This window comes from Bos indicus x Bos taurus, chromosome 26 (genome assembly GCF_003369695.1).
Source record: "Bos indicus x Bos taurus breed Angus x Brahman F1 hybrid chromosome 26, Bos_hybrid_MaternalHap_v2.0, whole genome shotgun sequence".
Lineage (NCBI taxonomy): Eukaryota > Metazoa > Chordata > Mammalia > Artiodactyla > Bovidae > Bos > Bos indicus x Bos taurus.
Window position 1 is genome coordinate 43,915,263 of NC_040101.1, and position 13,516 is coordinate 43,928,778.

The 13,516-nt window shown below is 39.1% G+C and overlaps 1 protein-coding gene across 3 annotated transcripts in view; it reads left to right on the forward strand.

Annotated features, from left to right (window-relative positions):
- PRKG1 (protein kinase cGMP-dependent 1) overlaps positions 1-13,516 on the forward strand; it is a 1,417,535-nt gene that overhangs the window by 893,966 nt on the left and 510,053 nt on the right. For all 3 annotated transcript variants that reach the window (XM_027529231.1, XM_027529230.1, XM_027529232.1), the window contains one exon: positions 13,312-13,417. In XM_027529231.1, coding sequence (XP_027385032.1) covers positions 13,312-13,417 — 106 coding nt within the window. The remainder of the gene's footprint in view (positions 1-13,311; positions 13,418-13,516) is intronic.

Genomic DNA, 13,516 nt, shown 5'->3' on the forward strand with positions numbered 1-13,516 from the left:
AATTTTAGTAACGTTTCTGAGTTGAAGTTGTGTAATTCAACTTGCAAGGAAAAGTTATTAGTATGACTTTGTAACGATGTTTGTTTGAATTTCAGCAAATATGGAAACATACGTTTTCAACATCTTGGTGCAGTGTTTAGGGATGCAGCCCAGTCAACCGACAAAAGGACTTACAGATGTAATATCCATTTCCTTAATGAGATTTGAGACAAAATCTGTTGTTATGCACAGATGTGCAGTGACATTTACCAAACATGTACTGATATTTTTGAATTGGGCACACTGTTCAAAATGTGCAAACCTGTAGGAAATGGTGTCACCATAACAGAAGCTGCCAGCAAAACCATCTCAGGAACTTGCCAGAGATTGAAGTTTATGATTGAGGTCCAAAATGTGTCATGTTTGGGGCCTCACTGGTGTTCTGGGGACTCTCTATGTATTGCAGAGCCTTTTGAAAATAAATCTCATTGAGGTGGAATGGTCACCCCACCTCTGTTTACTTTTCTAAAGGATTGTATGTCATCTGTTGGATCGTTTTTAATTGTACAAGTTTTCCAAGATTTGGATTCAGCTAAATTATATGAGGCTGTTTATAACAGAATTAAGGGCTATCCAGAGAAATGAAGACTAGGGAGATGCTTATGCCTAAAAGTTCCAGGCAGGAATATGTATGAGTTATTCAGTCAGCAAACATGTATCAGTCCTTTTCTATGTACCAGTAACTGGAGACACCCTGCTCTGGGGACTAAAAAGATGAACAAGACACACGTTTTAGCCTCAAAGAGCTCTGTGTGTTGAAAGCCAGCATCTCGTCTTCTCATATTAACCACTCTGAGTCTTTATCATAATTTCCTGCTTGACCTTTAGGCTTTCCTAAACCTGTGTGCAATTCACCAAGTGATGTTTCTGTTTATTATTCTGAGGCAGTGAACCAAATTCATGACTGCTCTAAGTTTGTTTTGTTTTGTTTTGTTTTGTTTTAATTCAGGATTCATTGTCTGTAGGCTATAGGTTGATGTTTGTTTCCTGCATGTTTAAAAGATGGAAACAGCATTAAAGGATATCCTTGAGTGAAGAACCTGCCAGGTGACAGTGACCTTGTTGAGTATCCATCATGAGTTACTTCACTGATACCTGAGAAGAATTTCATGAGGATACATTATTATCTCAGTTTCCTGTAACTGACTGATGGAAGCTCAGATTACTTGCCCAAGGCCACACAGGCCCTGTGTAGAAGATACATGGGCCAGATTACTGACTCACATGTTGTAGCATGCTGTTTCATGCCTCTAGTTTTCTATTCCTGAGCTTTTCAATTTGTGAAGAAAGAATTGCCTGAAACAACATTTCCTTCATCAACATCAACAAAGGACATCACATTTTTCTAGATATTTGGCTGTCTGGCCTAAGACCTGTCACTAAACCATCATCTTTGTGTACAATGCCCTGTACAGGAGTATGTTACTTCAGAGTAACTATAATTATGTATTCATTCATTTATTCAAGTTTTTTCAAACTTTTTGACCAACCCAGTAGTTCTGATGGTCTATTCTCTGTATTGATCTGTTATCTACAATAAAATCTTGCAGTTCAATTACTCCTTTGAGGTGATCCAATTCAATTTCCCACCTGATACAGGAATTCTTTCTCCCCTATTTTATCAGGTAGTCTACTGGAGCATTTCCTGTGATGAGAAATATCTTAGGACAAGTTAGCCATTGCCATATTCTCTTTGTCTTTACATTGAGTCTGATCATCAGCTCTGTCAGTTCTAATCACTGGCTTAGTTCTATTCTTGACAAGTCAAAAGGAACTGCCTCTTAATTCTCCAGAAGCATTATGGAGTAGATTGACCCAAATTTTGCTTGAGATAGAATGCTGCTGCTGCTGCTAAGGCACTTCAGTCGTATCCGACTCTGTGTGACCCCATAGACGGCAGCCCACCAGGCTCCCCCATCCCTGGGATTTTCCAGGCAAGAACACTGGAGTGGGTTGCCATTTCCTTCTCCAATGCATGAAAGTGAAAGTGAAGTCGTTCAGTCATGTCTGACTCTTAGTGACCCCATGGACTGCAGCCTACTAGGCTCCTCCATCCATGGGATTTTCCAGGCAAGAGTACTGGAGTGGGGTGCCATTGCCTTAATTAAGGCTATTATCATAAGATGGAATAATAAACAAGTGAATGTATAAATAAAGAGGAAAACTAAAGAAAATTAACTCTGAGCAGCAAGAAGGTACTTGAGAACAAGATCTGTATCTTTATCTTTGTGTAACCAGTGCCTAATACAGTTCTTGGCAAGTAGTAAGGTCTAGATAAATGTCTGAAGAATGTTTGTTATAAATATCTCCCAACTTTTGATTTCAGGCTAGCCCTTAATGCCACTATAAACAGCTTTATTGAATATAAACAGCTTTATTGAATTTACTTAAAGACTAATAAACTCATCAAATCTTTGGGACAGTTACTGAGTTTTCCCTTTCTCTTATCCAGAGTATCCTCAGTTTCTTCGTTTTTATTTGCAGATACTTTTCCGCCTGGTAATCTAGTAACTTATTTACCCTAAAACATTTATTGAGTTCTGTGGGGTTCACTACTCATGCTGGACCACGCACAGTACGGATACATCATTCAGGCCCATGATAACTATGATGCAAGTCACAGTGATAAAAACCACACAGCAGACACAATCAGAAGTCTGTAGAAAAATCGAGAAATTCTAGCTGGGGTGAACTGGAAAGTCTTCATGGAGAAAGTGGTCTTTAAACTGACTCTTGAAAGACTACTGGAATTGTCATGATTAGAGCAAAATAATTAGAGCAAAGACTGGAAGGCAGAGAATGGAAGGGTAGATTTGGAAACTTGACAGAATTATTGGGCAAAAGAAAAGGTCTGTAAAGGACTGTGAGAGATGAAGCTTGAATGGTAGTTTGTGGATTAAATGCAAAAATGAATAGGTTTTGGTTTATTTATTGGCAGTAGGGAGCCATTGACAATTTTGTGGGCAGAGTAACAGGATTAGAATAGTATTTTATGAAGATCAGTCTTGCAAGACTGTCTTGGAGTAGCTTATTGCTTGAACGGTCCTTCTTTGCCAGTAGTTCACAAAGTGATAATGTGCCTTTTATTGTTCTTCATTAGACAGAACTGAGTACTTTTGTCTTCATGACTATTATTCTCTGGAGGTCTTTTGGCTCCTCCTTTCTCTCTTGTTCCCTAATTTGTATCTGAGTTACAGAGAAAGCCTCTTAATTTCTAGAGGCTCATTCCCCCTTTCTTCCTTCTCTTTGTCTTAATATGCTTGACATTGTGCCTCATGTCAGGGTTGTTTCAGATGACCTGAGGTTGATGGGTTTGCTTGTTTTTCATTTTTATACCCCTACTTCCACCCACCAGCCCCCACCCCAAGTATAAGCTTTATACAGAGCTAAGTGTCTCCAGGTTTCTAAGTGATTGCACTTTGGTTTCATAGACGTTTACAACAGTACACTGTGTTTCCTAAACAAGAACTTCCAGGAGAAAGACTGGGACACCTAGGAATCACCTGCTTCCACAGCCAGGTTTTGTATCCTCAGACCCTATTACTAATTAGCACTTAGCTTTTAGTGTTTGTGGGCTTTGGCCAACGCGAAGGGAGATGTGGTTAGAGTTCTGCATTAGTTGAATTTGCTCTGGCACACTTGGCCTCACATATATCTGTCTCTGCTGCCCTTGATGGCTGCTGTCAGCTGGACTCAGGACGGTTCACATGATTTTAATTTCAAAGATGACTTTTTGACACCACTGGGACTCACTGTGCATAAAAAATTGGAGCTTGTAGAATGAAGCACAGTGCTGCTTGAGCTTTTTCACAGAAGGCCACCTAAAGACAGAAGGTAGTTCTAGTAATTCTGGAGGTGAGGGAAGGGGTTGTGCTAGGCATGACATTGTGTTGAGAGCCAGAAGTACAGTAGAAATTAGTCACAAGGAGCCTGCCTCACATGCAAAATACTTTTGAGGAAGACTCCCTTATATTAAAACCTTGGGTAAAATATGCAGCCCATTTCAGTTTTAATTTCAAGAAATCTTCCCCACCTCCGTGATTGAAGTCAAATTTATATTTCTTTTTGCTCCTATGATATTTAGCGATGAGGACTGAGCAACTAACACACACACACACACAGGGTGATAAAGTGGGTCAGAAGAATAGGATGCGAAAAGCAGGTATTCTAAGTCCAGTTTCAGAAATATGTGATAGTGACAAGAAAGCAGGCTTTGGAGTCAGAAAGAAACTGACTCTTATTATATGTGTGACCTGGGCAATAACTTAGCTTCTCTGATGTGCAGTTTCCATATTGATAGAAAAGGGACAAGAATACTTCGTAGGATTAACATCAGATCAGATCGGATCAGTCGCTCAGTCGTGTCCGACTCTTTGCGACCCCATGAATCGCAGCACGCCAGGCCTCCCTGTCCATCACCAACTCCCGGAGTTCATTCAGACTCATGTCCATCGAGTCAGTGATGCCATCCAGCCATCTCATCCTCTGTCGTCCCCTTCTCCTCCTGCCCCCAATCCCTCCCAGCATCAGAGTCTTTTCCAATGAGTCAACTCTTCGCATGAGGTGGCCAAAGTACTGGAGTTTCAGCTTTAGCATCATTCCTTCCAAAGAAATCCCAGGGCTGATCTCCTTCAGAATGGTCTGGTTGGATCTCCTTGCAGTCCAAGGGACTCTAAAGAGTCTTCTCCAGCACCACAGTTCAAAAGCATCAATTCTTCGGCACTTAGCCTTCTTCACAGTCCAATTCTCACATCGATACCTGACCACAGGAAAAACCATAGCCTTGACTAGATGAACCTTTGTTGGCAAAGTAATGTCTCTGCTTTTGAATATGCTATCTAGGTTAGTCATAACTTTTCTTCCAAGGAGTAAGCGTCTTTTAATTTCATGGCTGCAGTCACCATCTGCAGTGATTTTGGAGTCCAGAAAAATAAAGTCTGACACTGTTTCCACTATTTCCCCATCTATTTCCCATGAAGTGATGGGACTGGATGCCATGATCTTTGTTTTCTGAATGTTGAGCTTTAAGCCAACTTTTTCACTCTCCACTTTCACTTTCATCAAGAGGCTTTTGAGTTCCTCTTCACTTTCTGCCATAAGGGTGGTGTCATCTGCATATCTGAGGTTATTGATATTTCTCCCGGCAATCTTGATTCCAGCTTGTGTTTCTTCTAGTCCAGCGTTTCTCGTGATGTACTCTGCATGTAAGTTAAATAAACAGGGTGACAATATACAGCCTTGATGTACTCCTTTTCCTATTTGGAACCAGTCCGTTGTTCCATGTCCAGTTCTAACTGTTGCTTCCTGACCTGCATACAAATTTCAAAGAGGCAGATCAGTTGGTCTGGTATTCCCATCTCTTTCAGAATTTTCCACAGTTTATTGTGATCCACACAGTCAAAGGCTTTGGCATAATCAATAAAGCAGAAATAGATGTTTTTCTGAAACTCTCTTGCTTTTTCTATGATCCAGTGGATGTTGGCAATTTGATCTCTGGTTTCTCTGCCTTTTCTAAAACCAGCTTGATCATCAGGAAGTTCACAGTTAATATAGGATAGATATAAGACATGAAGTTGTTATATCATGTAATAAATGCTGAATTATGTTACCAAAATAGTGCTCCTTAATATTTTTATATCTGTTCTAAAATAAATCATCATCCATTTGGTCCTTTAAGTAGCCTTAACTTTTGTTTTTTGTTTGTTTGTTTTTATATTTTTTCTTTATTTTTTAGCCTTAACATTTGAATGTGAATATACATTTTAAAATCATTACATTAGTTAACGTTATAGTATTTTCAAAAAGTTGATCATTTGGCCTTACCAGTTGCATTGTTCAAGGTATGAAAGAAAGTGAAAGGTAAGTCGCTCAGTCGTGTCCGACTCTTTGCGACCCCGTGGACTGTAGCCTACCAGGCTCCTCTCTCCATGGGATTATCCAGGCAAGAATACTGGAGTGGGTTGCCATTTCCTTCTCCAGGGGATCTTCCCGACCCAGGGATCAAACCTGGGTCTCCCGCACTGCAGGTGGATGCTTTAACCTCTGAGCCACCTGGGAAGCAATGTTGAGCAGAATTTAGAGGCGAAAAAAAAATCTATTTCATTTCTTTTGCTTTCATTAAAGGACAGCTCACTGTACCACATCCTTTCAAATATATGAAAATCATGACAACACTGATAAGTGATTTTTCTACTATTAAGTTTATAGTAATGATTATCCTTATCTGCAATGTCCAATTTTATAATCCACCATCTTTATAGAATATGTATCATTAAAGAGATAACTTTTCAAGGCAAGAATGTTTAGAATATAACTCCCATACTAACAATTAGGCAGTCTGCACAGTGGAAGTATCAGCACATTTATTACAGATAAATTGTAAATAGCAAACGGCCTGTTCTAATTATGAAGCATTTGTCTTAGAACATTCCAGCAGTTGGAATTGGCTTTAGGCAAACGTATGCCTTAATAATATAGGGAAACAGTTGTGGGCTTCATGGACCCCCTCAAGGTCTCTTCTAAGCTGATTCTGTAGCACTAAGTATCTGAGTGATTCAAGCTTCAAGAAAATGGGAGTAAGGTAGGGTGTAAAAATAAAGTTTCTGGGATTTCTGGAGCATACAATAAAGTACCTTATGGTATGAGCTGGTGCTCTTTTAATGTTGAAGGTGAAATAGAGCAAAGTAAGGACATCTTGTTCTTCCACCCACATTAAACCCTCCAAAGATTCTAGCTCATTCAAAGTTTAGATCAGCAGAAACTTAGATGAGACCCACCTGTTATCTGAGAATGTTCTCTGGAGAACACGAAGACTTAGGGAAGAACAGATTACTCTGAAACCCTTGTCAGAAAACTCAACTTGTGTTTTGCAGCCAAGAAATGTCACTTTGAAAAGCTCAAGTTGATAACCAGTTCTTTTCTGATGGAGATTATCACGGTCTACAAAAATTTTTCCAGTGAAGTACAGAAATAGATTTTATTTGGACAAAATGTTTCACATACACCCAAAATTCAATTTAGAAAATACTTGATGAGTAGTACTTTGTGCTATCCTAGGCACAGGAGAAGCATGTAAAGAGAATATGAATATTGGTATGCTGGGCTCAGTGTTCACCCGTTTATTGGCTGAGCCGAGGGAACTCTCTGGAGTCCTGGGAGGAGGACTAGAAATAGTCTGGGAACTTAGGGAAGTGGCTGTTTACTAAATAAGTCTCATTTGAGAAAGTGAAAGTGTTAGTCTCTTAGTCCTGTCCGACCCTTTGTGATTCCAGTGACTGCAGCCCGCCATGAATTTCAGAATTCATGGAATTCTCCAGGCCAGAATACTGGAGTTGTTAGCCATTCCCTTCTCTAGGGGATCTTTCCAACCCAGGGATCACACTTGGTTCTCCAGTATTACAGGCAGATTCTTTACCATCTGTAACAATTTGTATGTCCCTGTGGATGTAGACCTGGGTTTCCCAGGTGGTACTAGTGGTAAAAAACCTGCCTGCCAGTGCAGGATATGTAAGAGACAGGGGTTTGATCCCTGGGTCAGGAAGATTCCCCTGGAGGAGGGCATAGCAATCTGCTCCAGTATTCTTGCCTGGAGAATCAGAGCCTTGGGGGCTACAGTCCATGGAGTCGTACAGAATTGGACCCGACTGAAGTGACTTAGCATGCATGCCTGCATGGATGCAGATCAGCTAAGTATTACCTCTTCCCTCACCATGCTTCCTGTCTCCTTTTCTGGGGTAATCCTTTGTCTAGGATGCTTAGAGCAGGGACTCTTAATCTTAAGGGTGCCATGGATCTATTTGTCACTGATGAAGCATATGGACTCATCTAAAAATGATTATTAAAGCATAAAACACACAAGATTACATAGAGCTGTTCACATTGAAATAGAGTGATAAAACATTTAATAATTAATTGTGGTAAAATAAAATAAGATCTAGAGGTCCAGTTAACTACCATAATCTCAAAATAATGATGAATATAAATTATATTTAAGATATCCTTGACAAATGTAGGATGATATAAAAATAGCCATGTTTTCTACAGTAAAGTGATTTGTTGCCTCTATTTTTTAAGATTATTTATTCTATTTTTAGTTGTGCTGGGTCTTTCTTGCTGCACGTAGGCTTTCTCTAGTTGCAGAGAGCAGGACCTCCTCTTCGTTGCAGTGCAGAGACTTCTCATTTTGGTTGCTTCTGTTGCAGAGCACAGGCTCTAGGCACCTGGGCTTCAGTAATTGCAGTGGGCGGGCTCAATAGTTGCAATGTGTGAGCTTAGTTGCCCGTTGCACATGGAATCTTTTCAAATCAGGGATCAAACCCATGTCTCCTGCACTGGCAGGTGGATTCCTATCCGCTGTACCACCAGGGAAGTCATGTCACCTACACTTAGAAAAGATATGCTCAATTTCAGTAACAGAGTAGTAAAAATAAAGATGTTGTTTTCTCATCTCACAGTCATGAATCCCTTGCATTCCTTCTACAGACGCCTTCGGGCTCCATAGACCCTGGGTGTCTCCATTCAAACTTCTGTAACAAACACCACAGCCTGGTTGCCTTAAACAACAAAGAATTTGCTCACAGTTTTTCTCACAGAACTCACAGGGGGTGTGGAGTTCAAGATCAGGGAGCTAATACAGTGGAGTTCTTGGTGTGAGCTCTCTTCCCAATTATATCCTGAAGTGGCATTGTCCTGATGTGTGCATTGGGGGAGGGAGAGAGACTCCTTTTCTATAAGGGCACTAAACACTTCATGAGGGCTTCATCCTCAGAACCTCATCTAGACCTGATAACTTCCTGTACTATTGTGATTTGTAATAAAAAAATATAATATATATTTGGTCTTCATCTCTTTTCTGGCATTGAGCTCCTAAAATCCTTGGAATTTCATTCTTGGAATTTCCTAAGTGAGGAAAGCAACTAATCATTGACCAGGTTTGGCAGGAACAATAGTTTGTTGGCCTCTGCACTAGACCATGAGTTTCTTGAGGGCAGGAATTGTCAGCCTATTTTCTGTCCCTCATATACAGCAATAGTGTCAACTAGATTGGTGTGAAATAAATATAGGCAGAATAAACCTTTGAGTCATGGGTTCTGTACCCACACATGCTTTCTGAGAATTCTTCCAAAATTTGAATTTGGCAACAGATACATTCCTTGATAGGAGAATTTCAGCCAAACCAGATTTGTGGTTTCATAGTCCAGCACAGTTTTATGTCTCATTCTTCTGTGATTTTGGTGCCTCCTAAACAAAGGCCAGTTTTACCTCTGTTGAAGGTATTCTTGGTATACTCATGCACTTAAGAGATCCCAGGGTAAAGGTAACTTGTATCTTTTCCATATGGTTCAACCTGGCCTCAACCTGAAGAAAAAAATGACAAATGTTTCAGTAGAGAATTCTAGATACATAATTGAATGAAAAAGAAAATACCTTCAGCCAGACCTTTTTTCTGCTTTATGCTCTTCTGACTTCTTTGTTCATCAACAGCAATCATTGTGAAAATCGCAGGAATTTTGTTCCTGAAGTGCTTATCCCCTATAGAGATTAATACACCACTTAAGATCAAAGGTAAATGGGTTTTTTAAAAAGCGTTCTCTTCAAGCTTTGGAAGCAACAGACTTATACTCCAACAGTCTGTTTAAGAAGCAAGATACTAATCACAGCTCCAATATAACCATGCTTCTGACAACACAGCAAGGTGATTGTTAGTCATGCTTGCCCACCTGTATAAAATGCTGACCTCGCTAATATGTATATTGGCTGCATATAAAAAATATGTTGGCATCTTGCCCAAGGTCGTGGAAAAACTTGCAATTTCCTCAAGCCATATTCATTATCATACAAAATATCTGAAACATGGTTTTAGACAGTTCAACAGCCATGTAAATGGAAGTAGAAGATAAAAATACTGAATTCTGTGAACTTATTTTTAGAGATCATTTTTCAACACATGAATCATGATATGTAATAAATTCACTTTAGATATTTAAATGTAATCTTAGAGTCTGACTAGGCATATATATATATATATTTTGCAGGTGAATTTCATGTAAATGAATTATATTAATTAACAATTATACCCAGTGGTTATCAAATAAAAAGCAAGTTTCTTGAGTTGGGGGAGGTTATAAGAAATGAGACAGGGACTTTTCTATGAGGGAATATGGCACATTCTTATTTGAGGTAACATAATATAGACATTAGAGGTAATTGACAGTATTAGCAACATGTGTAAAGTGCTAATGAGTGACACAGATAGATACAGCTATAGCAATTCATAGGACAAAAGGTTGCTGATCAGGAGAGACCACAGATGGAAAATGGACTTGGAAGTGTGAACTAACACTAACAATGCTGCAGGTAACTTAGTACACACACATATCCCACTACTGCCCTCCCAGCCCTGCATCCCCCACAAGCTTTTGCTGTCACTCCCATTGCTGTCTTATTCACTTAGACCCTCCTCACTTCATTCCTGAGCTACTGTGGCCTCTGTCTCGTGCTCATCACTCCTTGTCTGAATCTGGGCACACAGTGTATGATCAGACAATTCTCCTCACGCTGATCTTTCCTCATATTACCGCTCTGTCCCACGGTTTGTACATAAAGTGCATATTTGATGACACTAGTCATGGTCTGTATTCTGCTTGACTAAGGTGTTTGTGAATCCAATGTGTCCCTTCTAGATTAGTCTTTCTCAGCTATCGCCATGATCTTATCTTTGGGTTTCAGAGATTATAATAGAAGCCTTTATATACTGTTACCAGGGGTATTCATTGTGAAGTCTTTCTGTAGGGCAGAGCCTTAAAATGCATCTATGCTTTATTTCATTCTAACATTATGCTTCCAATCATGCCTTTGAGATGTGTTTAAAAAACCCATATCATAGTAAAGCTATTTTTATTGCTGCTATTTTTTAAAATAACACAATTTGTTGGTTATCCTAATTGGTCCCTTGGAGGGAGGAGTATCTATACTCAAAATACCTGGGAAACATTAAAAATGATGGTGAATATAGAAAATACTATTTTTTTTCTAGTAAGCATTTTACTTTTTTTAATTTCCCCATGGTGTGTCCTTTAAAATTGTGGTTCTTTTGTTCTGTTTTTTTAAGATCTCTACTAACTTCCTGTTGTTCATCAAATTAATCCTTGCTTCTTCTGCCTGGCTTCCAGGACCCTGCATCAGCCTGCTCTCAAATTGTGTAGCAGCCCTGTAGAAATCTCAGCCATTTCAGTATGTTACTATCTCTCACTGGACTCCCAGAGCCCAGACTCATTCCTAATGGTGTTCTCGTTTATGTGCTTTCCCCACATGACTGCCCTTTGTCTATCTCTGTCCTAGTTCAACTTCTGTTGTTTTTCAAAGTTCTAATGAATCTTGTCAAGATTTTCTCAGTCCCTCGTGGTGGTATCATCCAGTTCTGTGGTTCATCTCAAGTAAACAGGTGTTCTGGAAAAGAGCCTGGATTCAACCGAAGGAACTAGAATGTAACTGGAGAATACCTGTGAGATGAGCTTTGTTTTCTGATGTAGGTTCATTTTTGAAGGCTATTTGGAATGGAGCCATGTACATACCAGTCCTTGCTGCCTTGTTCTTTTTCTACTTAACTGAACATCTGTTTTCTTCAGTAAAGAACTGGCTAAGGGAGAAGTCATGTTTTCTTTCTAAGCTTCAAATAATTGTTCAAGGAAAAATTAGGTAAAATTCAAAAAAATAAAGGTTTACTCTATTTACTCAATAATCCTTTTATCAGCTTTTCCCTCTGTGTGTTACTTCTAGCATCTTCCCTCAGGGCACATACATGGCCTACTTATTCCAACATTTTCTCCACTTCCTTACCCCAAATCTTGATCTATTGCATTCACTGGGCTTGGTCTGAGAACTGTGAAGAAAAGAGAACTGCATTCATTCATATTTCTATGTTTGATTCATTAAATTATGAGTGCTCAGTTATGTTTGACTCTTTGTGACCCCATAGATTGTAGTCTGCCAGACTCCTCTGTCCATAGCATTCTCCAGGCAAGAATAATGGAGTGGGTAGCCATTCCTTTCTCCTGGATATCTTCCCGACCCAGGGATCAAACTCAGATCTTCTGTATTGCAGGTGGATTCTTTAACCCCACACCACCTCATTGAACTATATTTCCCTATATATATAATGAGGGAACTATCCATTTCCCTCATTGAACTATAACCTGGCCCCATTCACTGGTCTTGCTCAAACCTGTGCACAGCCCTTCTCTACCCTTTACTCTGTGGGTACGATGTATGCGTGCATGCTAAGTAGCTTTAGTGGTGTCTGACTCTTTGAAACCCTATGGACTGTAGCCCACTAGGTTCCTCTGTCCTTGGGATTCTCCAGGCAAGAATACTGGAGTAAGTTGACATTTCCTACTCCAGCAGAACTTCTGACCCAGGGATCAAACCACGTCTCTTGCATCTCCTGCATTGGCAGGCAGATTCTTTACCATTAGTGCTATCTGGGAAGTCCATTATGAAAATTTGCAGACATACATAAAAATAGAGAGCATAGTAAAATCTGCCTGTTAAATACTCATCACACAGATTCAATTATCAACATTTTTAACATACTCTTCTTTTAAAAGAAAGTTTTATCTTAATATTTTTGTTTTCTTACACCGTAACATCTGTCTTTTTTCTAAAACTTGTCTTTTAGTCATGTACTTATTAGATCAAATGGTGATCTATCCTGTGGTTTTGAGTTTCTGTACTTAATCATTGTCAAAGCCAGTGGTATGGGAGAACAGAAATTAAAATTCAACAAACGTATCTAATATAGTTTTGTATGGTAACTGTGGGTGCAGGTTACAATTTAATTGTAATTATTATTTCTATTCTATTAACTCCTAAACCTGAATTTATACCTACATTTTTTACAATTAAAATATGATCATGTGAGTCATTAACACTATTCTGGTTAATTACCAAGTGTTACTTCTTGTGAACCTCTCTTCACGTGATTTTCTTTGTATACAACTAAATACTTCCAGTGTGTACTTAGACCTTATCATCCCTTGAGAACCTAAGAGTAACAGGAAGCTTCCTTATAGATAGTAATACTAGTGTTAAATTATGAACTACATTTTGTCTGTAAGAACTTGTCTTCTTAACTAAATAGAATAGCATTAGGATATTAGCTTTAAACGAAGGTTAATCACTTTCATTCCTCTGAATAACTCATTACTTTTACACAGTATAGTTCACTGTTGAAGTTCTCTAATTTTTGCCTATTTGTTTTTTCTTTTCCCCCAGCTCTTGTAAATGTGAAACTCTGGGCCATTGATCGACAATGTTTTCAGACGATAATGATGAGGACAGGACTTATCAAGCATACCGAGTATATGGAATTTTTAAAAAGGTAGGATGCTTTTCTTTTCTCCTGAGAGTGTTTTATTGTCTTTTCAACCTTTTCCTGAAATGCAGCCCAGGGAACACTTTTTGCCTTTATCTCCGTCTT